Source organism: Peromyscus eremicus, unplaced genomic scaffold, assembly GCF_949786415.1.
Source record: "Peromyscus eremicus unplaced genomic scaffold, PerEre_H2_v1 PerEre#2#unplaced_72, whole genome shotgun sequence".
Classification (NCBI taxonomy): Eukaryota; Metazoa; Chordata; class Mammalia; order Rodentia; family Cricetidae; genus Peromyscus; species Peromyscus eremicus.
In genome coordinates this window covers 693,950-719,868 of record NW_026734313.1, presented here as the reverse complement: position 1 = coordinate 719,868, position 25,919 = coordinate 693,950, and the positions used below count along the sequence as shown (strand labels likewise).

Sequence of the window (25,919 nt, the reverse complement as noted above, 5' to 3'; positions counted from 1 at the left end):
TGTGTACGGCTGTTAGTAAAGCTGTCTTCTATGTTTGTCATGTTGACTGTGGTTTTCAGCCGTTGAAGAGCACAGACCAGGGATCCTTAGGATCCCTAAAGATCAACAGGAAGGGGGAAATGGTGGGGAAGCCTGCAGTCAAAGCTTCACCTACATGCCTCAACCAGATGCGATAGTCCATTAAAAAAGTGTGAAAGATTATACAAATTATAAATAGGAGGTACAGGGCAACAAATGTGACCACCAGCATGAGGATGGTGTGGGCTGCTCTAGTCTCAGCATGGCCTCGGTGGTTCTGATTGGCAGTGAGGATGTGCTATGTTTCCTGGTGATGTCTATGGAGGAGAAGCACCATGGAGACACTGGTCCAGACCATGATGCTGATGAATGTGACATCATGGGAAAAACACAAGATGACAATGCCTGCACTGAATCCAGATGTGGAGCAAACCCACTTGCTTATACTGTTAGTGTCATTGCCTGTGCTCTGTGGACCACTGATTTTGATTGGAATGTAGACATTATTTAAGACACTGAACAACCAACAACTGTAACAAGAATAACTCAAGACATCAGGGGTTCTTCCTCGGAGCATCAGCCTAGCCCAGGGACCAGGAACAAGAGTGACAAACTGATAGATGCTCAGGACACAGGTGGAGCACATGTTTGTGCTTCGAGCCACCAGGCAAATGAAGAACTCAATTTTGCATTACAGGTTAGTTTAAGGATTCCTTGGAACAAAAACCATGATGTTGCTTGGAAATGCAGTGACAAGGAGAATGAATTCATTGGCCAAAGCCAAGTTGGCAATAATGACCTGTGTGGGCCTCAGTTGAGAGCTAGTAAATATGGAAGAGAAATTATGGACAAACAGAAAAATGTTGGCCAGAGTCCCAATTCTGACCTGGGAAAGCAGGAGCATCTGGAGAACCAATTCATCAGTGGTTTTTGAGCTTTACTCTGAGATGTCATTGAGAGGACTTCTGTGCAGGCTGGAGTGATGTCCAGGAGGAATATTGCAGTCTTCAAGACACTTCTCAATGGTCTGAGCATAATGAAAGTTTTGAGTCTTACCGCTCTATGAAGGGAGACACTATGGTATCACAGTACTGGAGCTTGTCCTGGAGAACACTGCATAGACAACTCAGACTATTATTTTGTACTTCATGTACTTTCCCTCACCTCATGATGGAAGTATATTAGTGATACAACCGTATCATTCTTGGTCAACATGACACCCATTGTAACACAGTATGGCATAAAAACATATGAACATTGAACATTGGAACACATTTTTTTTATCTTTTGAATGCAACATTTTCCCTCAATGATAAAAAGTGTTAAGAAATACAAATTGGAGGTTGGAGAGATGGCTCTTCACAAAACTCATGTTCAAATCCAGCATCCACATGGTCCTTAACATCCATCTGTAACATCAGTTCTCTAAAATGAATGCCCTCTCATGGTTTTTGTGGCACTGCACAAATGTGGTGCCAGACATACAGGCAGTTAAAACACTATAAGCATTAAGTAAAATTACTATATCTTAAATGAATAAGAATACAAATTTATAATTCATAAAATCATGTAAGAAAAGTAAGTAGCAAAACAAGAACCAATCAGCTTTAGACAAAATTTTATACAGATCATCAAAGTGATAGAAGAGAAAATACTTTAAAAAATGACCCAGTTTTCTGATTACAAATATGAACCTCAGTTTAGACTTGTATATCTTTATATACATAAGCAACCTCAAAAGTTCTACAAAGGAACTCCTCTGGCAGATAAACACCTTATCTGGATACAAGACTAACTCCAGAAATCAGTAGCCCTCCTACATGAAAATGAAAAATGGGTTGAGAGAAAAGCAAGGAAACAACACTCTTCACAACAGCCACAAGTAATATAAAATATCTTATTGCAGTTCTAACCAAGCAAGTGAAAGACCTGTATGAGGAGAACTTCAAGTGTTTGAAGAAAGAAATTGGAGAAGATATCAGAAGATGGAAATATCTCACATGCTCATGAATTGGTAGGATTAACATAACAAAAATGGCCATCCTACCAAAAACAATCTACAGATTGAATGCAATCACCATTAAAATCCCAACACAATCCATCATAGACCTTGAAAGAACAAAAAAATGGGAAGCAATCAGTAAACCCCTTGAAAGCCAAGAGAAAGCAATTAAACAAGTGAGGGAAACAGCTCAAGATTTCAAAACTGAAATGGAGTCAATAAAGAAGACACAAACTGAGGGAATGCTGGAAGTGGAAAATCTGAGTAAATGAACAGAAACTAAAGATGCAAGTATAACCAACAGAATGCAAGAGATTAAATTGCGGATCTCTGGTGTTGAAGATACAGTAGAGGAAATAGATTCATTAGTTAAAGAAAACACTATAGCCAACAAAGTCATGACCCAAAATGTCCAGGAAACTGGGGACACCATGAAGGACCAAACCTAAGAATAATAGGGATAGAAGAAGAAGAATACCAACTCAAAGGCACAGAAAATATATTCAACAAAATTATAGAAGAAAACATTTCCAATCTTGCTGTGGGATGGTCTGTATGTCAAGTGTGTTGCTGATTGGTCAATAAATAAATCACTGATTGGCCAGTGGCTAGGCAGGAAGTATAGGCGGGACAAGGAGGAGAATAAAGCTGGGAAGAGGAAGGCTGACTCAGAGACACTGCCAGCAGCCACGATGACAAACAGCATGTGGAGATGTCGGTAAGCCACGAGGAACATGGCAAGGTATAGATTTATAGAAATGGGTTAATTTAAGATATAACAACAGTTAACAAGAAGCCTGCCACTGCCATACAGTTTGTAACCAATATAAGTCTCTGTGTTTACTTGGTTGGGTCTGAGCGGCTGTGGGACTGGCAGGTAAGAGAGACTTGTCCTGACTGTGGGTCAGGCAGGAAAACTCTAGCTACACAACCTAAAAAAAGAAATGCCTATAAAAATACAAGAAGGTTACAGAACACCAAATAGACTGGATCCAAAAAAGTACCCTTGACACATAATAATCAAACCACTAAACATACAGAATAAAGAAAAAAAAATATTAAGAGCTGCAAAGGAAAAAGCTAAGTAACATATAAAGGCAGACCCATAAGAATAACACCTGACCTCTCAATGGAGACTCTAAAAGCCAGAAGGTCCTGGACAGATGTCATACAGATACTAAGAGACCATGGATGCCAACCTAGACTATTATACCTAGCAAAACCCTCTATCAATATAGACGGAGTAAACAAAGTATTCCATGATAAAACCAGGTTTAAACAATATCTTTCCACAAATCCAGCCCTACAGAAATCACTTGAAGGAAAAATCCAACCTAAGGAAGTTAGATACATCCATGAAAACACAGGCAGTAGATAGTCCCACACCAACAAATAACAAAGAAGGGAAACATATAACACTACCACCAAAAAAAATTGAAATTAACAAACACTGGTCATTAATATTCATTATTATCAATGGTCTCAAATCACCTATAAAAAGACACAGGCTAACAGAATGGATACAAAAACAAGATTCATCCTGTATCTGCTGCATACAAGAAACACACCTCAACTTCAAAGCAGACACTACCTCAGAATAAAAAGCTGGGAGTAGACTTTCCAATCGAATGGATTTAAGAAGCAAGCTGGTGTAGCTATCCTAATATCTAATAAAAAAGACTTCAAACTAAAATCAATCGAAACAGATCGGGAAGGACATTACATATTTATCACAGCGAAAATCTGACAAGATGAAGTCTCAATTCTGAATATTTATGCCCCAAATAAAAGGGCACCTACATTTGTAAAAGAAACATTACTAAAGCTTAAATAGCACATCAAACTCCATACACTAGTAGTGGGAGATTTCAACACCCCACTCTCACCAATGGACAGGTGTGCCAGACAGAAACTTAACAGAGAAATAAGGGGACTAACAGACATTATGACTACAAAGGACTTACTAGATATCTACAGAATATTCCACCCTAACACAAAAGAGTATACCTTCTTTTCAGCACCCTATGGAACCTTCTCCAAAATCGACCACATGCATGGTCACAAAGCAAATGTCAACAGATTAAAAAAAAAAAAACTGAAATAACCTCCTGTATCTTATCGGACCACCATGGCTTAAAGTTAGATTTCAACAACAACAAAAATTACAGGAAGCCTACAATCTCATGGAAACTAAATAATGCCAAATTGAATCACCAACGGGTCAAGGAAGAAATAAAGAAATTAAAGATTTCCTAGAATTCAATGAAAACGAATGTACAACATATCCAAACTTATGGGACACCATGAAAGCAGAGCTAAGAGGAAAATTCATAGCTCTAAATGCCCACATAAAGAAGTTGGAGAAATCTCACACTAGTGATTTAACAGCACAACTGAAAGCTCTAGAAAAAGGAGAAGAAAACTCACCCAGGAGAAACAGAGGCCAGGAAATAATCAAATTGAGGGCTGAAATCAATAAAATAGAAACAAACAGATCAATACAAAGGATCAATGAAACAAAGAGTTGGTTCTTTCAGAAAATCAACAAGATAGACAAGCCCTTATCCTAATTAACCAAAATGAGAGGAGAGAGAGAGAGAGAGAGAGAGAGAGAGAGAGAGAGAGAGAGAGAGAGAGAGAGAGAGAATCCAAATTAACAAAATCAGAAATGAAAATGGAGACATAACAACAGACAATGAGGAAATCCAGAGAATCATCAGGTCATACTTCAGCACATTTATTTTCATTGATCTCTAAGAAGTCTTTAATTTCTTTCAAGCTGAGAATCGGCAACTTGGGATTGGGTAAAAAGGGCAAGGTGATTTTTTGAAACTATTGGTCTAGACTTTGAGTGCGAAACCACAACCCCCTGAACAGGATTATCTGGACTGCTCAGCAGGATTATCTAGATATCTCCAAGGGCCATAAACCACAGACAGGATCTTGTTAAGCTTTCCTTTCCTGTATAAATAGCAGACAGGTTGTATGCAGGAGTATCTAGATCCTGTTAGGCTTTCCTGTATAAACAGCAGACAGGATGTCTGCAGGAGGATACTGCTCTGTATCCGTTCCAGTTATCATGGCATATTCCTGAGCCTGTAAAGTTAAGTCTAGGCCTTCACAGTGGGGGATGGTGGTAGTCCGACCTGTCTGCAGTAGGTCTGCCAGCTGACTGGCCTGAAACTGGGACTGCAATGGGTGGTGGTTTAGGGGCGCAAGGTTGTGCCCCTTGGGCCAAAAACCTAGGGGCTGGGATGATCAGGTATGAGGATAGAGACTCACCTCTTAGTCCAATCTGGTGCTGGCAGGCTCTGTCTCAGGGAACAGTTGCAGTCTTGGAGGGTGGGTGGGATTTCGGGGAGGTGGGGCTTTTGGGTTACAGGGTCTGGTGTGGGATGGTGGTAGTCTGACCTGTCTGCAGACTGGCCTGAAACTGGGACTGCAATGGATGGTTTTGTTGGGGTGCAGGGTTGTGCCTCTGGGCCCAAAGTCTGGGGGCTAAGGTGTTCAGGTATGAGGATAAAGACTCACCTGTTAGTCCAATCAGGTGCTGGCAGGCTCTGTTTCTTAGTCCAATATGGCACTATCGAGCTCTGTCTCAGGGAACAGTTACAGTCTCGAAGACAGGTGTTACCTTTTAAGATGTAGTACTTGTAGAATTCCAAGAAATTACCTGATCTCTGGGAAGGCACTATCTTTTAAGAATGACAGTTCCCAGAATTCCAGGATATTACCTGGTCTATGGACAGGAATAATTTTGAAGAACTACAATTCCCAGAATTCCAGGAAGTTTCTTGTTTTCTGGGCAGGCACTCTCATTTAAGAACTAGTTTAATTAATGAATCAACCTATTGATAAATTAAGTTTTTGTATGTCAATTGGCATTACAAGTAGCTACTTTGTCTCTTATGTCAGGGAGTTTTCTATTGTCTCAACCTAGCAGCTGTTATAGGGACAGGGAGGATGCCTTCCATAGCTGCTCTCAGCTGAACTGAACATAGTTTGTTAGAGTCCAGAGCTTAGTAGCTTGTTATTTGTAGGTGGTATTTGAATGGTGATTGTTAGCCACATGGAAATCTGTGGAGATACAGGCTGGTAAGAAATTAAAATTCAGAAGGTTACGATAAAATCTTACATTTAGAACCCTTTTTGTTTGATGTGTTGACAGGTGGGTCCAAGCCTTACAACTTTGATTTCTTGAAGGTTATATGAATTTTAGTTTGTCAATAGAGGTAAACGTTTTCAATGGCTCAGCATTGCCATTGTATTGAAATCCACACTGTAGAAAAGGCAGTGAGTGGGCCGTAGTAAAATAGCTGGAAGAGATTTACAACTTGGGGTCAAAGCAGGGGCTATGGCTTTGGGTGAAAAAGCATGAATATTTTTTCTTATGTCCAGAGAATCCAATATAGATTGGACAGAGAAGTCTTGAGTCCAATGGGAAGTACTTTTAAATCTATATCTAGAGAACACTTAAAGGAAACTAAAAATCTTGAGCTTTTGACTAAACAATAAATAGTCAGTACTCTACCAACTTATCAGAACTCAGCTGACCAATGTAAAAACTCTGGACTTTAGAGTCTTAGTACAATAATAGCATAGCAAGAGAAATCGGAAATATTTTTAATTACCTTAGGCCGTTTTTATGTCTTTATACATTGTATCCATCTAAGTACCTTATAAACAGCATTTTTTTTTGGATTCTCACAATCCAGGATTGATGTCTTTAGGCCTCTGTAGTTTGTATTCATATAACTTAATAACTTGCAATTAACAACTTGTATTTATATATTTAAATATTTAAATACTTAAGTTGCCCTTTTATCACAATTTTAGTTTTCACATCTTCAGACTTTTATAGCTTGAATTCATATGTCTTAATATACTTTCTTAGACTCTAAGACATTTGCTTAGATCTTTAAAACGTAAGGTTCAAACTTTATACCCTTTTTATAGATTTTTAACCAAATCTAATAAAATGAAGTTTTAAAGTTGGAGGTGTAGAATATTTACATAAACCAAGTTTAATTTCTTGACGGTTCCATTTTTTTGGTCTTTTTTAAAGATATATTTTATTTACTTATTATGTATAAAGTGGTCTTTTATTTAATTTATACGGTTTTCTCCATGTATGCCTGCAGGCCAGAAGAGGGCACCAGATCTCATTACAGATGGTTGTGAGCCACCATGTCGGTGTTGGGAATTGAACTCATGCTCTCGGGAAGAACAGCTAGTGCTCCTAACTGCTGAACCATCTCTCCAGTCTCCATTTTTGGTCTTTACGTCAGGAGTCTCAGTCTGACACAAGACAGAGAGAGGCTTTAAACCATGCTTGAATCTAGGGAAGGAGAGAGCAAGACCCCAACTCTAGAAACACTTTTAGTAAGACAGAACAGCAGCAAAAAATATCTTTAATGATATCTATATCAAAAAGATATATAAACTTTTGTGAACCTGAATCTAGTGGCCAGAGGTCTCAGAGGTATTTTTTTGAGGTCCTGCCAAAAGTAGTTAGCACATGGTGACTTGAAAGGCAATAAGGGTGACAGAGATAAAATATTTAACCCACCTTTGTCTCCATAACATATTTCAATGACACTTATGAACATATCAGAATGCACTAACAGACAAATAGACCAACTTTTAATGACTCGGCTTTCAAATGAAACCTTCTCCTGAGAGGGTTATTTCCCTATGAATTTTTAACCTTCTTTGATGGGCATCCTTTTGATTCTGAAATAAAAGAGAAGAGTTAGTAGAATAATAGAAAAGGGAATTTCAATGGGTCTTTAAGGCTTTGTAGTCAGGATTGTAGTATCTGGGAGACTGTGAAAGACAGCACTGTGGAAGTGTTGGTTGGGGAGGCTGGACAGCAGACCCCAACCCTGGCCTCCCTCACATGCCCCTGCCATCCAGAGCCTGCTGCCCTGAAGGCCCCTAACAGATAGCAAGTGGTAAACATGGTGACATTTCTATGATATCTTTCTATAACAAGTATTTCCCTCACTTTCTTGCAGTAAATTTTAGGTCTACCAACTGAAAACTATGTCACAATACCTATAAACCATTTGCCACATCTGTATGGAGATAAAAATGTGTTCAATATCTGTGGAGAATAGCTGTGAGACTGAGTCTTCCTTATGACAGCTTGACCTGGAGCTACACGATAGATTTTATGACAATCCTCTTGCCTCAGCCTCCCTAGTGCTGAGATTACATAGTGAGCCAAAATACCTTCATAGTGAAAAAGCATTTTCAACCCATGATTACCTAATATTTTATAATCACAGTGAAGCTGTCTTGTGTGTTTGTCCTGTGGACTGTGGTTCTCAGGAGCTGAAGAACACAGAACAAAGATCCTGTTGATCCCTAAAGATCAAAAGTAAGGGAGAAATGGGTGGAAACTTGCAGACAAAACCTCCCTGTCAGGCCTCAACCAGAGATGAGAGTTCACTTAAGAAATGTGAAGAGAATTACAAATACAGTCTGCAAGATAACGCTTACAAGTGTGACCACACATCAGGATGGTTTCAGTGGGTGTGATTTGGTTCTCAGATAAGGTGTGAATTGGTTCTCACTCAAGGTGTGAAGTGCCACACTCTCTGGTCGTTTCTGTGCAGGAGAAGCACCATGGCAACACTGGTCTAGACTGATGCTGACAAAGTGGAGTCATGGGCAAACCATGGAAGACCACGTCTCCAATAAAACTAGATAGGAGCAGATACTTGCTTTGAGAGTCAGTGTCATTGAGTTGGGCTGTGGACAGGTGACTTTCACTGGAATGAAATATCATTTAAGACACTGAGGAGCCATTGAATGTCTCAGGAAAATCTCAGAACAACCTGAAGTTTTGAAACCTGAGGACTTCAGTTGGACAGTTTGACTCATATGGTTTAAGGGGGGAAATGATTCCTTCAAGTGTTTAGCTGGGCCCCACCTCTCTCTTTGTAGACCCTGCCATCAGAAAACCCTTTAGTGGCTCATCCCCCGGAGCCACTAAAGACAGTGCCTACAAGGTATTTTTCATCAAGTTGTCCTGTTTCCTGTTTCCTTTTTTCCTTTCACCTTATGATAAAACAGAGCAAAATAGTAAATTAAATTAAAAAGAAAGTTGGCTCGAAAATACATGTGTAGCATAATAGCAATAAATTAGTATCTCCAGTATACATAGTGTTCAGTTATAAATCTCTGTATATTCCTCTGCAGACACCATATAAAACAGGTCACTCAACAATATTGTCTGCATTGTACAGTCCAGGAAATGCTCTCACATACACATGCTTGTGGTCTCTATTGATGATAAATAGTAGATGGGTCAAAGCAAAATATCAAGCAACTGAAGTTGACAACATCCAACAGAAAAACAAGGAAAAGCCCTGATAAAATGTTATCTTGAGACAATGGCTGAGGGGTTTTAGACATATGTGCCCTCTATCCTGTAGGTGGATGAGCAGCACATTAACTGTTTCTATTGTAAACATCAGTATAACTAGAGATTGACAATAGCCCCCTCTCCTTGAAACAGTGTTCCCCTCAGTTGTAATAAAGTGCATGACCTCTTTCCCCTTGGCCTGTTTTGCTGTTTACATTGGAGCTTGTCACAGAATCAGAGCCCATCCTGACTCAGGGAAGGGTTGTTAGAGGACTGTGGAAACCAAGTGTGTTTGTGCCTCAACTGAGTAGACCAAATCCCATCTCCACAGCCTACTTCTCAGTGAGTTCACAGAGCTCCTGGCAGTGCACACACAAAAGTCTTTAGATCCTCTGTAAAGTGGAAGGCTGCAAATGATGACTCTTTGTAGATGACCAGTGATTATAGAAGGAACCAGGTGTGTGCTGGATACGTGTATTCTGGACAGAAGTTTCGTGCCCTGGGATGACAGGCTGGACCCTATGCATCTGAAAATCTCCTAATTTCCTCATGCATCATCAAAAGTAAATTTACACACACACACACACACACACACACACACACACACACACACACAACACATACAAACACCTATATATAATTACTGTGTAGCCAACAGATGAGTCAATACCATACCGTGAATATTACCTTCATATTTGGACTTTGGTATGGAGATGTACTCTTCCTTGTCTGTCCATGGTTGCTGCTGCTGAGAGAATCCTACAGCAGTGTATAGCATATTGGAGGTGAGATAGATTTATTATATTATTCTTGTAAGTTCTGTGAAGTGTTCCACAGTTATTCTAACCAGAAGATGAGTATTTTATGGCTCACCCTCTATTCCTAAACAAATATCCACCATTAATTAAAAACCAAAATATTAAAAATTATAAACTGTACCCATATCAGGCAACAGAGTATACCATCAGGAGAAAGGCAAAAGAAACAGGAAAAAAAACAAATGAGTCTGTTAGGAAACTAAGAGCTTAGTTTTGATTTCGATGATGATAAATAAAATCTGAACCAGTGAATTGCAGAAATGAAGCTTCTGCTACTTTAGGAATATTTGTCCATCCAGCAAAATTTCTTTAGAGAGAGACAAAGAATGTTGACCTGGACATGTGAGTAGCAATCTATCATTGCACAATGTTTTCCCTATTCATATACCAGCATTTAAGATAATCATGTGTGCAAAAAAGACACAAAGAGGAGCAGAGCATGTTAATACTGCTTGGGGGCCTTATGTGGGTCTAGACTCTAGGAGAAGCACACATCTCCATTTTCACTGTAAAGTTCATGTCTGCCAATTAAAAATCACATGCCAATACATATGGGTTATTAGCCTCATCTATGTGAGATAACATTTCCATAAACAGTTCAAACAACAAATATAAAGATGTTTAGACATTTGACTGGTAAGGGAAAATGAACAAGAATAAGAATATAGAGGCTGGTGAGATGGCTTAGAGGTTAAGAGCACTGACTGCTCTTTCAGAGGTCCTAATTTCAATTCCCAGTAACCACACAGTGGCTCACAATTATCTATAATGAGATCTGGTGTTCTCTTCTTGCATGCAGGCATACATGCAAGTGGAAAATTGTGTGCAAAATAACTAAAGAATTTTTTTAGGCCATCTCTCATTGGACCAAGAGGTGAATGACTCTTCTCACACACAGAGAGTCCTGACCCTAGGACCCAGGCCCTGGGACACAGCCAGTCCCCAGCAACCCCCACCCAACACTTGCCTCAGTTGCTGGCCAGCAGGGAAAATTCCTGCAGGAAGCCCCCCTACAACCCCCCCCCATTGTACCCTGCAATCCATAAGTTCTACACCCTGCCCCCATACCCATCTTACTATGATCCCAGTAACTTTGAGGCATGGAAATCAAATCACCAGCTCTCATTGGACCAAGAGTAACTTCCTGAGGCACAGAAACCAAACTGCCAGCTCTCACTGGACCAAGAGCCAGCTTTCATTGGACCAAGGGCTCTCATTGGACCAAGGGCTCTCATTGGACCAAGAGTAACTTCCTGAGACAGGGAATCTACCAGTCCTCATTGGACCAAGAGTGGCTTTCTAAGACATAGAATCTGCCACCTCTCATTGGACCAAGAAATTTTCCTGAGACACAGAATCTGTTAGATCTGACTGGATGAAGAGCCCCAATAAGACAAAGAGCAGCTTGGTGAGTCACAGAATTAACTAGCTGGGGTTGGTCCAAGAGCAGCTTCCTGATACAGAACCTACCAACTCTAATTAGACCAAGAGCCATGATTAGACCCAGAGGGGCCCCCTGAGACACAGACACAGCAAGCACAGACTGGACCAATAGCAGCTCACTCAGACACAGACACCTCTTGCACCTAGTAGAGGAAGAGGTGGGCAGAAGTTAAGGCAAAAATACATATAACAACATAAAGTAATATGGAATCACCAGAACCTAGCCCTCCTGCAACAGCAAGACCTGAACATCAAAACGTAAAAGAAGCAGAAGAATGTGACCATAAAAACAGCTTCATGAAGATGCTAGAGGCCTTTCAAAAAAAAATGAAAAATTTCATTAAAGAAATGGAGGAAACAGCAAACAAAAAATGGAAGAAATCAATAAAGATGTTGAGAAAAAGGCAAACAAAAATTGGAAGAAATCGATAAAGAAATTGAGGAAAAGACAAATTAAAAAATTGGAAGAAATCAATAAATCGCTTAAAGAAAGCCAAGAAAACCAGGAAAAAGCAATTAAACATGTGAGGGAAACAGTTCAAGACCAGAAAACTGAAATAGAAACAATGAAGAAGACACAAACAGAGGAAATGCTGGAAATAGAAAATCTGAGTAAAGGAACAGGAAACACAGATGCAAGCATAACCAACAGAATTCAAGAGATGGAAGAATCTCTGGTGTAGAGGATTGTAGCAGAAATCTTAAAAAGTCTTATTAATAAAATCGAACCTGAGCCAGGTATTGGGGTGCATGCTGGAAGATCAGAGAAGCAGATCTCACCTTGCCAGTTTCTCTGCTGACCCTATTTCCTCAGACTGGAAACCTCTGTGTCCTCATCCAGAATGAATCTCAGCTGAACTGTGCTGCTCAAAACCTAAAAGCTTAACAAGTTAAAAGCTTCTAGTTTCTGATCTTCACGCCTTTATACCTTTCTGCTTTCTGCCATCACTCTCTGGGATTAAAGGCTCGCTTTCTGGGATTAAAGTCAAGTGTCACCATGCCTGGCTGTTTCCAATGTGGCCTTGAACTCACAGAGATCCAGAGGGATTTCTGCTTCTGGAATGCAGGACTAAAGGTGTGTGTGCCACCATTTTCTGGCCTCTATATCTAGTCACTATTCTGTTCTGTGACCCCAGATAAGTTTATTAGGGTACACAATATTTGGGGGAACATAATACCACCACAATTAGTAATAGCCAGAACTTGAAAACAACCTAGATACCCCTCAACTGAAGAATGGATAAAGAAAATATGGTACATATACACAATGGAGTACTACTCAGCAGAGAAAAACAGGGTGCAGATACAGAGTTGTGAGACTGGGTCTCCTTGTCACAATTTGGCCTGGATCTCACTCTGTAGCCTGACATGCCATTGACTACATTGCAATCCTCCTGGCTCAGTCTCCCCAGTGCTGGGATAAATTCAGTAAGTCAACATGTCTGGTTTATGAGGAAGGATTTTCAAACAACTTTTACTTAATAGAGTATGTACAGCTGCTAATAAAGCTGTCTTCTATGTTTGTCATGTTGACTGTGGTTTTTCAGCCGTTGAAGAGCACAGAACAGAGATCCTTAGGATCCCTAAAATTCAACAGGAAAGGAGAAATAGTGGGAAAGCACGCCGTCAAAGCTTCACCTATATGCCTCAACCAGATGCGATAGTCCATTAAAAAAGTGTGTAAGATTACACAAATAAAATTTAGGAGGTACAAGCCAACAAATGTGACCACCAGCATGAGGATGGTGTGGGCTGCTCTAGACTCAGCATGGCCTCGGTGGTTCTGATTGGCAGCGAAGATGTGCTGTGTTCGCTGGTGATGTCTATGCAGGAGAAGCACCATGGAGACACTGGTCCAGGCCATGATGCTGATGAATGTGGCATCATGGGCAAAAAGCAAGATGACAATGCCTGCACTGAATCCAGATGTGGAGCAGAGCCACTTGCCTTGATTGTGAGTGTCATTGCCTGTGCTCTGTGGACCCCTGATTTTGATTGGAATGTAGGCATTATTTAAGACACTGAACAACCAACAGCTGTAACAAGAATAACTCAGGACATCAGGGGCTCTTCCTCGAGGCATCAGCCTACCCCAGTGACCAGGAACAAGAGTGACAAACTGATGGATGCTCAGGACACAGGTGGAGCACATGTTTGTGCTTCGAGCCACCAGGCGAATGAAGTACCCAATTTTGCATTGCAGGTTAGTTTGAGGACTCCTTGGAACAAAAACCATCACGTTGTCTGGAAATGCAGTGACAAGGAGAATGAACACACTGGCCACAGCCAAGTTGGTGACAATGACCTGTGTGGGCCTCAGTCGAGAGCCAGTAAAGATGGGAGAGAAATTATGGACAAACAGAAGAATGTTGGCCAGTGTCCCACACCCAATCTCGAAAAGCAGGAGTGTCTGCAGAGCCAATTCCTCAGTGGCTTTCAGAGTTTTATTCTCAGAGGACATGAAGACAACTTCTGTGCAGGCTGGAGTGATGACCAGGAGGAACACTGCTGCCTTCAAAACACTTCTCAATGTCTGAGCATTAGAATGATTTATGTCTTACTTCTTCTATGAAGGGAGACACTATGGTATCACAGTATAGGAACTTGTCCTGGAGAACACTCCATAGACAACCCAGACTATTATTTTGTACTTCATGTACTTTCCCTCACCTCATGATACAAGTGTATTAGTGATACAACTGTATCATTCTTGGTCCACACGTCAGCCATTGTCACACATTGTGGCATATAAACATATGAACAGTAAAACGGGGAACACATTATTTATCTTTCGAATGCAACATCTTCCCTCAATGATAAAACGTGTTAAGAAATACAAATTCGAGGTTGGAGAGCTGGCTCTTCACATGACTCTTGTTCTAATCCAGCACTCACATGGTCCTTCATATCACCTATAACATCAGTTGCCCAAGTTGAATGCCCTCTCATGGTTTTTGTGGCACTGCACAAATGTGGTGCCAGACATACAGGCAGTTATAACACTAGAGTCATAAAGTAAAATTACTATATCTTTAAAATGACAAGAATTCAAACTTGTAATTCACAAAATCATGTAAGTAAAGTAAGTGGCCAAAAAAGAACCTATCAGCTTTTTTAAAAATTTTATACAGATCATCAAAGTGATAGAATACAAAATATTTCAAAAAAGTAACCAGTTTTCTGATCACAAATATGAACCTCAATTTATACATATATATCCTTATGTACATAAGCAACCACAAAAGTTCTATGAGGTAACTCCTTTGGCAGATAAACATCTTATGTGAAGTGACTGCATACAGGACTAACTCAAAAAAATCAATAGCCCTCATATATACAAATGATAACTGGGTTGAGAAAGAAATAAAAAAAATACCCTTCAAAATAGCCACAAAGAATATAAAATATCTTGGTGTAACTCTAACCAAGCAAGTGAAAGACCTATATGACAAGAACATAAAGTGTTTGAAGAAGAATATTGAAGAAGATATCAGAAGATGGAAGTATCTAACATGCTCATAGATTTGTAAAATTAACATAGTAAAAATGGCCATCCTACCTAAAACAAGGTAAAGATTCAATGCAATCTCCATGAAAATCCAAACACAATCCTTTACAGACCTTGAAAGAACAATACTCAACTACATATGAAAAACCAAAAAACCCAGATAGCTAAAAGAATCATGTACAAAACAACTTCTAGAGGTATCACCATCCCAGATTTCAAGCTGTACTAATGAACAATAGTAATATAGCCCACATGTTATTGACATAAAAAAAGAAACGTTGATCAATGGAATCAAAAACCCATGCATAAAACAATACACGTATGGACACCTGATTTTTGACAAGGAAGCAAAAATTATACACTGGAAAATAGGAAGTATCTTCAACAAATGGGGCTGATCTAACTGAATGTCTGCATGTAGAAGATTGCACATAGATCCATATCCATCACCATGTACAAAACTCAAGTCCACGTGGATCAAAGAACTCAACATAAATCCAGCTACACTGAACTTGATAGAAGAGAAATTGGGGAACAACCTTGAACAATTGGCACAGGAGACCATTTCCTGAATAGAACACCAATAAAGCAGACACTAAGATCAACAACTAATAAATGGGACCCCATGAAACTGAAAAGCTTCTGTGAGGCAAAGGATACTGTCAATAGAACAAAACATCAGCCTTCAGAATGGGAAAGATCATCTCCAACCCCACATCTCACAGAGGGCTGATTTCCAAAATATAAAAAGAAATCAGTTTACACGTACATATGGAAAAATCCCCAGGTACCAAAGTATTTCATTTATTCATACTTTTGTGTATCTATCCTATTTTAATGAGGAAGCAGAAACTGGAGAGAAAATAAGCCATCATCATCTTCCCTCAGCCACACTCAAAATGTGGTGATACACGATCACAGTTAAACCATTTGCCCAGACAAATTCTTTGGAAACTCCTGTCTTTGAATCATGTCTTTGAAAGCTCTTATTTAATCTGCAGCTTACTTCATATATTGTTTTCCAGAGGAACAATCAGTCTCCATCCACCAGTTAAAATTAACCACCCCATATACGGATGTCAAGTTCAATGTCACTTTCAACTAAGTGTTAAGCTGTGAAACAGACACTTCCTTGGGATGAAGAAATCATTGACATCATTAGGTAAAAAAGAAACAAAAAAACAACTATCCTAACCATTAATGTGGACTTCAGAAGAGTTGCAGTAGGGAGAAGAGAATGTTAAGCAGACATCTACAGGTGCAATAATCCTACCTGTCCAGCCACAGCAAGGATAGAGGTGCTCACAGAGATGAAGACCACCTCCTAAAAACTTACTGAAGAAACAAAGCTCTTATTTATTCTCCATTTTAAGATCTTCTCTTCCCTGAGACAGGTACAAGAAAAGGCTTACCTCTCCAATATTTTCCATGGAACATAGTGCATGTGCCTGAATGAACACAGATTACCAGTGCTCATAAAAGGACTGTTTATTAGACTAACATCCCTCAGAGAGTGCATTATCTTGTCATGTGTGGTGTCAATGACAGTGTTTGCACAGAGACTTTGGGATACCTTTAATGAAGGAAAAAAAAATTGGTCCTCAGGGCAAATCACAATTTTACCTTGATAATGATAATGTTTTTGACTTTGTTGGATGTTAAGGAATAGCTGTCAAAAGTTAGGAAAATGTTTCCCATGTATCCTTTGGGAGCATCTAAGTTTTCAAATTGTGTTGTCATCAGGGGTGGAGAGGGGCACTTCAGGGAAGATGAATGGATTTGTTTAGTGTATTTCCAAGGGGGCTTATTGTACAGTAGTTTCACACTTTCAAAATCATACTGGCATGAAATCCTTGAGGAAGACCATCAACATGTCATCAGGAGTCTGGTATTTTCCATCTGTGATCCAAGTATTGGGAAAGAGCCATGAACTTGAGGTAAGCCAGAACAGAGATGAGTCACACAGTGGCATACAGGCCCATGGTGGGGAGTTGGGCTTGAAGAAATACTAAAGAATAAAAATCATCGTGGCAATCATGCTTAGAGAAGAGAAAGAAGGAAGGGTAATTCAGAGCAGCATGGCTGTGTTCTGTATGAGCCTTGCTAGGGTGTGGGAATATGGGAAGAAAAATTACAATAGTTCAAAAAAAATACAATAGTTCATCAAAGTGAATTTTTTTTAAAAAAACCTGTACTTCAATACAGCCTCAGGTGATCCCATCTTTTAGGAATGGTTCTTCCTCTTGGGGCATAAGCTCCTGGCCAGGTGATTGGCCCATGTGATGTGAAAGTTGAATCTCCATTTAGGCCAGACATTCTGCTATGTTGGACTCAATGAATTTTTCTTTAATTAACTTCTATGTCACTCTAATGTTTTGTACAACAATTATCCCTGGTCAATATTCCAGGAATTATGAAATATCTAACTAGACCAAAGGTAAAAAGTAAAAGACAATGACTTGTGTGGGGGTCCTCTCCCTCTGGGCCTGTTGGCCAACATATCGAGAGGGGAAAGGGGCAGATGGGGAAACAGAAATCTTTGGTAACCCATGAGCAGGAATGCAGATAGCTCTTTAGAAGACAGATTTCACTGAATAAGTTCAATTTTATTCCAGAGTATAAGGAATGTAGCAGGGAGCTTAGGGACAAACCCTAGTTTGCATTAAGTGGCACACCCCTATCACAAGGCTTAGTATGTGGCAGTAGGGTCCTATAGCAGAGCTTCTAGTACACATCGTCTTAGTGGTGATCTGTGCCAAGGACTATGTTAAAGAAGAACCAGGCATTTGGTTTCAGAGGAAGCTTTTGGATTAGGTCAGTTTTCCAGGCCTGGGGACATTCTCCAGATAAAGCTAGGTAGAGAGCAGGAAGTTCTGCTAGAGGGTGGTGGTTCAATTTTGCTCAGCATGTAGATAAAGGTGCTAGGCTTATGTGAGGCTGTGACCTTGACCAGTCAGCCATGACTTCCAACATCTTCCTGGTTTTAGTTATTAATGAAGAGGCATCACTGTAAACCTTGAGGAACATGTCTCCTGTGTCAGAAGAATCCAGGGTCTGGTAGTGAACCATGACCTGATTGTTGGTGATTTTAACAATGGTGGTGATCTGTCACCAGACTCAATAAATAAAGCAGGGGGCAAGCATCCAATTAAAACAGTATAATCAGAGCACTGATAGAGAGTGGGAGCCAAGAAAATGAGCAGGAATTGAACCAGATAATTTGATCAATGGCTGGAATTTTTAGAGCAGGTCTAGTGGAGTATTTTGAGGGTGCTGTCATTAGTTTTAATGACATCAAATTTTTTAACATAGAAGCCACATTCTTCCCCGAATACCAAGCAAGTCTCCCCATTTTCAGCAGTTTTATGTCTAGTGTTCTTCTATTATTATCCCGGCAGGACAGTTCATCTGACTTTGGAGTGACTGGAGGCTCTCAGATGTAGATATCATTGTCTGATCAAGTCTGTGTCTGAAGTCTCCAGGCAGAGGATGTATCTGGGTGATGGCAGTTGTTGTAGCCCCAGAAGATCCAAGGGAGATGACAAGTCCTATTCCTACTAGTACAGGAAGAAATATCTCTCCTTTTTTCGTTAACAGCTGTGTTCCTTCCTCCTCCTCAGATAGATATTCCTGTGGAATAACCACAAAAGGGGTACAGAACCCTGTCAGGGTGTGTCTATTCAGGATGTTTTACTGAAAATACATCATACACACCCTAAGGCTTTGCCAGCAATTCTATGTTCCTTCCAATACATTTCATCTCTTTATTCAAGTCTTCTTTTGTTGTAATTACTCCCAAAGTCCAATAGTACTGCCCACAGGTTTATGGATTTGGGGTCATGCACTATGGCATGGGGACACTGCCAGGTCTTATCTCACAAAGAAAAGTGACTCTACAACCCCACCATCCAACCACCCACAACCTACAACTTGTGTTGGGACATCCCTTCTCCCTTACCTGTCCATGCTGGAATTTTTAGCTGGTCGGTCACTCGAGGGCTTTCTGCTGGTAACAACAATACCTGTGAGTTGACGATTCTGTAAGACACCCCCACAGATAGTGTTGCCTCTATTGCCCCAGTGGTCAAATCTTGACAGGCTGTTCAAAATTATAGCAAGCAGGGTCAGGCACTTGGTGAGACAATCCATAAATACTTCTTCAAACTGATGTTTTTCAGACATCTTGGGGTAGTAACTGGAACAGAATGAAGTCCCGCATCTGGGACATGATCTCCTACATACATCGATTTTCTTGGAGCCTCCCGGTGACTCTCACTGATTCAGTGGAAGGTCATAGTTTGTGACCCATTTTTCCATGTTATCACTCCCCTCCAAAGTCCTGCTGCAATCTGTCAGGGTATCCATAGGTTGTCATATGACCAACACATAAATTTCCACTTTAGTGTTTACTTCTAGTTTACCAAGATCAGAGGCCATGTGAATTGCTGTTTGTAGTGCCAACCAATCTATGACCTTTACTGTGAGGTTAAAGACTGTGCACTCCCTAGCCAAGTGGAATTTCTTCAGCTATCACAATTCACATCAGTGGAGATCCATAGGGGAAATTTCTTTAAAACGTGAAAATAGAACTACTGTGGGTCTGAAAACTGACAGCCTAAGTTATATTCTCAGATTTACATTGTACAAGAAGACTTTGACCACTCAAGTTGTCCTCTGACATTCACAACTATACCATGGCACATGTGCACATGTGTACCTACAATAATCCATGTCATATAAAATTTCAAAACCCTGTGTCTAAGGGTCTCAGTGCTGTGACAAGACACCATGACCAAGGATCCCAATTAAAGGAAGTGGCTAACTGGGCTAATGAATTCAGAGTGTTTGAGACCATGATGGTAGAACAGAGGAATGATGGCAGGGAAAGCTGCGAGTTTACATCTTGATACTCAAGAAGTGGGAAGAAAGTGAACTTGGGATGGTGAGAGGCATTTAAAGTTTAAAGAAACTTTATACTTTACCCTTGGACCCGGTGATAAACCTCCACTAAAAAGGACACACATCTTAGTCCTTTCCAAACCGCAACCACTTGGAAAGCTAGTATTAAAATGGAGGAGATTTATATGGAGGACCTTATTTAAACCACAACAGCATGAAAGTGAGACAGTGAGAGTCCACAAAGATGCTCTGCAGGCAGAGAGAGTGGTTGATGACAAAAGACTCTAGGAAACCATCACCAGAAGATCCAAGATGGTGGTTATCAGGCATGCACTGTCTTCTAGAAGCTCCAGGGAAAAAACTGGGGACCACCGATGAACAGATCTCAGAATATGTGCTAGATTGTGTGTGTGTGTGTGTGTGTATATGTGTGTGTGTGTGTGTGTGTGTGTTTGTGTGTGTGTGTGTGTATAACATTTCAGTAGCAAAGCATATTAGGAAGGTCCCAAAACAGAATGGGATGTCCACAGCATGTCTCAGGGATTGGCATAGTTTGGTACACTCTGTGATTCAAGATCATAAAAGGTTGTGCAAAAGAAGAAAATCATTTGAGTTTAAAAGAAAAATAGCTTATTCTTTTGTTACTACTTCTTTTGGGGTATTCAAGCTAGACCAGGGCTAAAGTTAACCCTTTACTTCTTGAAGATCAAGACTACTTGAAGATATTTTCCTCAGGGATCAATTGGTCTTGCAGGAACCTCTATTTCTTTTAGCCTTTCTTCTACAAGCTGACCCATCTAGGTGAGAATATGTCAAAGGCCTTGCTAGACCATGGCTTTGCTTGGGATCAAGGAGGGAAAGTCTCCTCTATCTTGCATGTCATCCCTGTAGACTGGACACTGGTTAGAGTCTACCTAGGAGGGTATCCATGGCCTCCCTGCTTAAGGGGGTTGGTGACTTAACAAGGCTACAGAATATTTTATGAGATGCTCCATATTCCTCCAGGAGTTGGTTGACATTGGAAGATCACCCCTCTTAACCCCTCTGTCCACAGCAGTATAGGCTTGCCAGTATCCTTATTGATTACCTAGGAGAGCACTTATATCAGTTTGGTATTTGTTAAATTATTGTTATTTTACATTTATGAATGTTTGCTTGAGTGTATGTCTGTGCAACACATGCATGCCTGGTACCCTGAGTGGCCAAAAGAGGACATTGAATCTCTGGACCTGGAATTACAGATGGCTGTGAGCCATCACATAGGTCCTCTGAACTGAACCTTGGTCTTCTGTAAGAAAAACAACTCTCTTAACTGCTTAGCCATATCTCCAGCCAAGTCTAGTATTGGTATCTCTTACATAATATTTATATAGAGCTGAGGCAGAAGATAACACTTATTAATAAATAATGACTAGATGGCCATATTGTTCCTTTAAAGAAGAACTTGAAAAACTTTCCCAGGGTGGATCCTTACTTTCAGAGAACTCCAATGACTTCAGAGTGTTGAATTTTGAGCTTAGAAAGTCAGGATCACAGTTTCCATATCTACATCTCATCTTTCACATTCAATTCACGCCATACTTAGGCTTGGTAAGGATTTCCAAATTTCTAACTGATGCTGGGGAAACAATCTGCCATCTTAATCTTTATACACAAATCCTTCTTTGCTAAAATATTTCCTTTTTAACACCTTTCCATCATTACCTTTTTCTTATGTCCAGTTTCCTTTTCATTAAATATCCTTCCTTCACATGATGAAATACAATAAAATTATCAAGTTAAATAAAAAAAGAAAGTTTAATCCAAAACAGCATGCATAGTATAATGAAATAAATTAACATAACTAGAATGAATAATATAAAATTGCGAAGCTTTAGATGTTTCCAGCAGACCTGTATAACAATAATGTCAGACAGCAATATTTTCTGCCTTGTATAGTCCAGGAAATATTCTCACATAGGCATAGGAACTCATAGTGGATGCTGCACAGAAGATGTGAATTGAGTCCAGGATGACAGGCTGGACACAAATCACATGAGAATCAATAAGATTTCATATGCTTCAAAAAAGAAGATTTACACACACACACATACACACACACACACACACACACACACATACACACACACACGGAGGGGGAAGAGAGAGAGAGAGAGAGAGAGAGAGAGAGAGAGAGAGAGAGAAAGAGAGAGAGAGAGAGAGGAGAGAGAGAGACCTATACATAATCCTTATGTAGCCAACAGGTGAATCGTCACCATACAGTGCATATGATCTTCAGGGTTTAGATTTCAGGGTGGAGATGTGCTCTTCCTTGTCTGTTCATGGTCGCTGCTGCTGAGAGAACCCTATAGCAGCACATAGTATATTGGAGGTGAGATAGATTTATCACATCATTCTTTATGTTTTTTAATTATTTACAGTTTATTTTATTTCAGGTTTGACATTCTCACTGAATTTTTTCTTTGATTTCTTGCTTTTAAATAATTTTTATTCATTTTTATACCAATCACAGATCCCACTCTTCCCTCCTCCCAGCCCTCCAGCCTTTCCTTACCCATCCACCACCCATTCCCTCTTACAAAAAGGTGAGGCCTTCCATGGGGAGTCAGCAGAGCTAGGTCCATTTAGTAGGGGCAGGTCAAAGCCCCTCCCCCTGCCTCAAGGCTGTATTACATCATTCTTCATAGAATGCACTATCAGGAGGACGAGAGAAAAATCAAGGGAAGGTGAAGTACTAATAAACTTCATAGTAAACTAGGGCCTTCATTTTGATTTTCAGTGGTGAAGTGTAAAAACTCACGTCATAAATCCCAGAAATGAAGCTTCCACATCTTTAACTTATATTTATCCCCACAGGAACATTTCCTTAGGGAAAATTAAAGAAGGTTTCCCTGGATGTGTGAGAAGCAACCCTTCAATGCACAATAATTTCCCTATCTAACATGGCGGCATTTCAGATAAATACATGGGAAACAAAGACTCAAAGACTAGGAGGACACATATTTATTGTTCAGGTACCTTATATGTGTCCAGGATAAGCACAAATCTCTGTTTTTCAACTTTAAAATTTACATCTGTCCAATGACAACAATATGCCTATACTTGGGGTTATGAGCTTTGTTTACCTGAGATAACATTTGTATAAACTCTTCACATGACAAGCTAGATATGTGGAACTGCGACTCTGTATCAGAGGTTGTCCAGTATCTTACTCCATAGCTCGGGGGTATACCATTAATTATATTGCATTTTTCCTGGATTAACTTTCCCAGTGCTGGGATGCCTGTAGTGAGTCACAATATCCATTTGGTAAAGACAGACTTTTTAAACCATTATTTACTATAGAGTGTTTATGACTGTTGATAAAGCTGTTTTCTGTGTTTCGCCTTTCGACTGTGGTTTTCAACAGTTGAAGAGCACAGAACAAGGATCCTTAGGATCCCTAAAGATCAACAGGAAGGGAGAAATAGTGGGGAAGCCTGCAGTCAAAGCTTCACCTACGTGCCTCAACAAGAGACCCCAGTCTGTTAAAACAGTGTGAAAGATGATACAAATAAAATTTAGGAGGTACAGGGCAACAAATGTGACCACCACTATCAGGACGGTTTGGGCTGCTCTGGTCTCAGCATGGCCTCTGTGGTTCTGAGTGGGAGAGAGGATGTGCTGTGTTCTCTGGTGATGTCTATAGAGGAGAATCACCATGGAGACACTGGTCCAGACCATGATGCTGATGAATGTGGCATCATGGGCCAAATGCAAGAAGACAATGCCTAGAGTGAATCCAGATGTGGAACAGAGAAACATGCTTTGATTGTGAGTGTCATTGCCTGTGTTCTGTGGACCAGTGACTTTGATTGGAATGTAGACATTATTTAAGATACTGAACAACCAACAACTGTAACAAGAGTAACTCAGGACATCAGGGGTTCTTCCTCGGAGCATCAGCCTACCCCAGTGACCAGGAACAAGAGTAACAAACTGATGGATGCTCAGGGCACAGGTGGAGCACATGTTCGTGCTTCGAGCCACCAGGCGAATGAAGAATACAATTTTGCATCGGAGGTTACTTGGAGGACTCCTGGGAACAAAAACCATGATGTTGCTTGGAAATGCAGTGACGAGGAGAAGGAAGGCATTGGTCACAACCAAGTTGGTGACAATGACCTGTGTGGGCCTCAGTCGAGAGCCAGTAAAGATGGGAGAGAAATTGTGGACAAACAGAAAAATGTTGGCCACAGTCCCAATCCCAACTTCAAAAAGCACAAACATCTGGAGAGCCCATTCCTCAGTGGTTTTTAGAGCTTTACTCTGAGAGGACATGGAGAGGACTTCTGTGCAGACTGGAGTGATGACCAGGAGGAACACTGCTGTCTTGAAAACACTTCTCAATGGTCTGAGCATAATGAATGATTTGAGTCTTTACATCTTCTATGAAGGGAGACACTATTGTATCACTGTACAGGAGCTTATCCTGGAAAACACGGCATAGACAACTCAGACTATTATTTTGTACTTCATGTACTTTCCCTCACCTTATGATGGAAGTGTATTGGTGATACAGCTGTATTTTTCTTGGTCATCATGGCACCCACAATAACACAGTAGGGCATATGAATATATGAACAACAAACATAGGAACACATTTTCGCATCCTTTAAATGCAGCATCTTCCATCTTAGCACAATGATTTCTTCATCCCAAGGAAATGTCTGTTTCACAGTTAGCACTTATCTGAAAATGACATGTAATGTGACAATTATATATAGGATGACTGCTTTTTAGCTGATGGATAGAGACTGACTGTTCCTCTGGGAAACAATGTATGAAGCAGATTGCAGACTAAACAAGAGCTTTAAAAGACATGTTTCAAGGACATGAGTTTCAAAAGAATCTGTCTGTGCAAATGGTTTAACTGTGATGGTGTATCAACATATTTTGAGTGTGGCTAAAAAAAGCTTGAGCTGACTCACCAGCATCTTCAACATTTCCAGCTTCTGCTTTCTCATAAAAATAGTTAAGATACAGAAAATTATGAATAAATGAAATGCTTTGGCCCTAGGGACAAAATGTATTAGTAATTACAAATTGGAGGTTGGAGAGATGGATCTGCACAAGACTCATGTTCAAATCCAGCACCCATTTGGTGGTTGACATCGATCTGTATTTTCAGTTTTCCAAGTTGAATGTCTTCTCATGGCTTTTGTGGTACTGTACAAATGTGGTGCCAGACATACAGGCAGTTAAAACACTAGATGCATAAAGTAAAATTACTATATCTTTAAAAGAATAAGAATATAAATTTATAATTCATAAAATCATGTAAGTAAAGTAAGTAGCAAATAAAGAAGCAATCAGCTTTTGAGAAAATTTTATACAGATCATCAAAGTGATAGAATACAAAATATTTCAAAAAAGTAACCAGTTTTCTGATTACAAATATGAACCTCCATTTACACATATATGTCCTTATATACAGAAGCAGCCCTAAAAGTTCTATCACAGAACTCCTTCAGCAGATAAATACCTTTAGTGAAATGACTGGATACAAGATAAATTCAAATAAATCAGAAGCCCTCCTATATAAAAATGATAAACATGCCAAGAAAGAAACCAAGGAAACAACACCCTTCAAAATAGTCACAAATAATAAAATAACTTGGTGTAACTCTAACCAAGCAAGTGAAAGACCTATATGACAAGAACTTCAAGTTTTTGAAGTAAGAAATTGGAGAAGATATCAGAAGATAGAAAGATCTCACATGCTCATGGATTGGTAAGATTAACATTGTTAAAAGGGCCATCGTACCAAAAGCTATCTACAGATTCAATGAAATCTCCATTAAAATTCCTACACAAGTC

At 39.9% G+C, this 25,919-nt stretch overlaps 2 protein-coding genes and 1 pseudogene across 2 annotated transcripts; all 3 read right to left on the bottom strand.

The window, feature by feature from the left end:
• Nucleotides 1–55: 55 nt before the first annotated feature.
• LOC131901338 (vomeronasal type-1 receptor 4-like) lies at nt 56–1,242 on the bottom strand (annotated as a pseudogene).
• A 7,567-nt stretch (nt 1,243–8,809) lies between these two features.
• Nucleotides 8,810–14,153, bottom strand: LOC131901337 (vomeronasal type-1 receptor 4-like). Its single transcript, XM_059252520.1, has 2 exons — nt 13,205–14,153; nt 8,810–8,928 (listed from the first exon to the last, which is right to left on the bottom strand). The coding sequence occupies exons 1-2, from the start codon at nt 14,112–14,114 to the stop codon at nt 8,810–8,812; spliced, it is 1,029 nt and encodes a 342-aa protein (XP_059108503.1). The 5' UTR covers nt 14,115–14,153.
• An 8,858-nt stretch (nt 14,154–23,011) lies between these two features.
• On the bottom strand, nt 23,012–25,318 carry LOC131901352 (vomeronasal type-1 receptor 4-like). The gene has a single exon (XM_059252531.1). The coding sequence runs from the start codon at nt 24,459–24,461 to the stop codon at nt 23,463–23,465; it is 999 nt and encodes a 332-aa protein (XP_059108514.1). The 5' UTR covers nt 24,462–25,318; the 3' UTR covers nt 23,012–23,462.
• Between the last annotated feature and the right edge of the window lie 601 nt (nt 25,319–25,919).

What these genes read in the sequence shown, in the direction of transcription:
- LOC131901337 (XM_059252520.1), bottom strand. Translation starts at nt 14,114, where the DNA reads ATGTCCTCTGAGAATAAAACTCTGAAAGCCACTGAGGAATTGGCTCTG. An exon ending in TCTCTGTTCTGTGCTCTTCA is followed by an intron (nt 8,929 to 13,204) that starts ACGGCTGAAAAA and finishes ACTTGAAGGAAT; the next exon opens with CATTTCCCCCCTTAAACCAT.
- LOC131901352 (XM_059252531.1), bottom strand. Translation starts at nt 24,461, where the DNA reads ATGCTCAGACCATTGAGAAGTGTTTTCAAGACAGCAGTGTTCCTCCTG.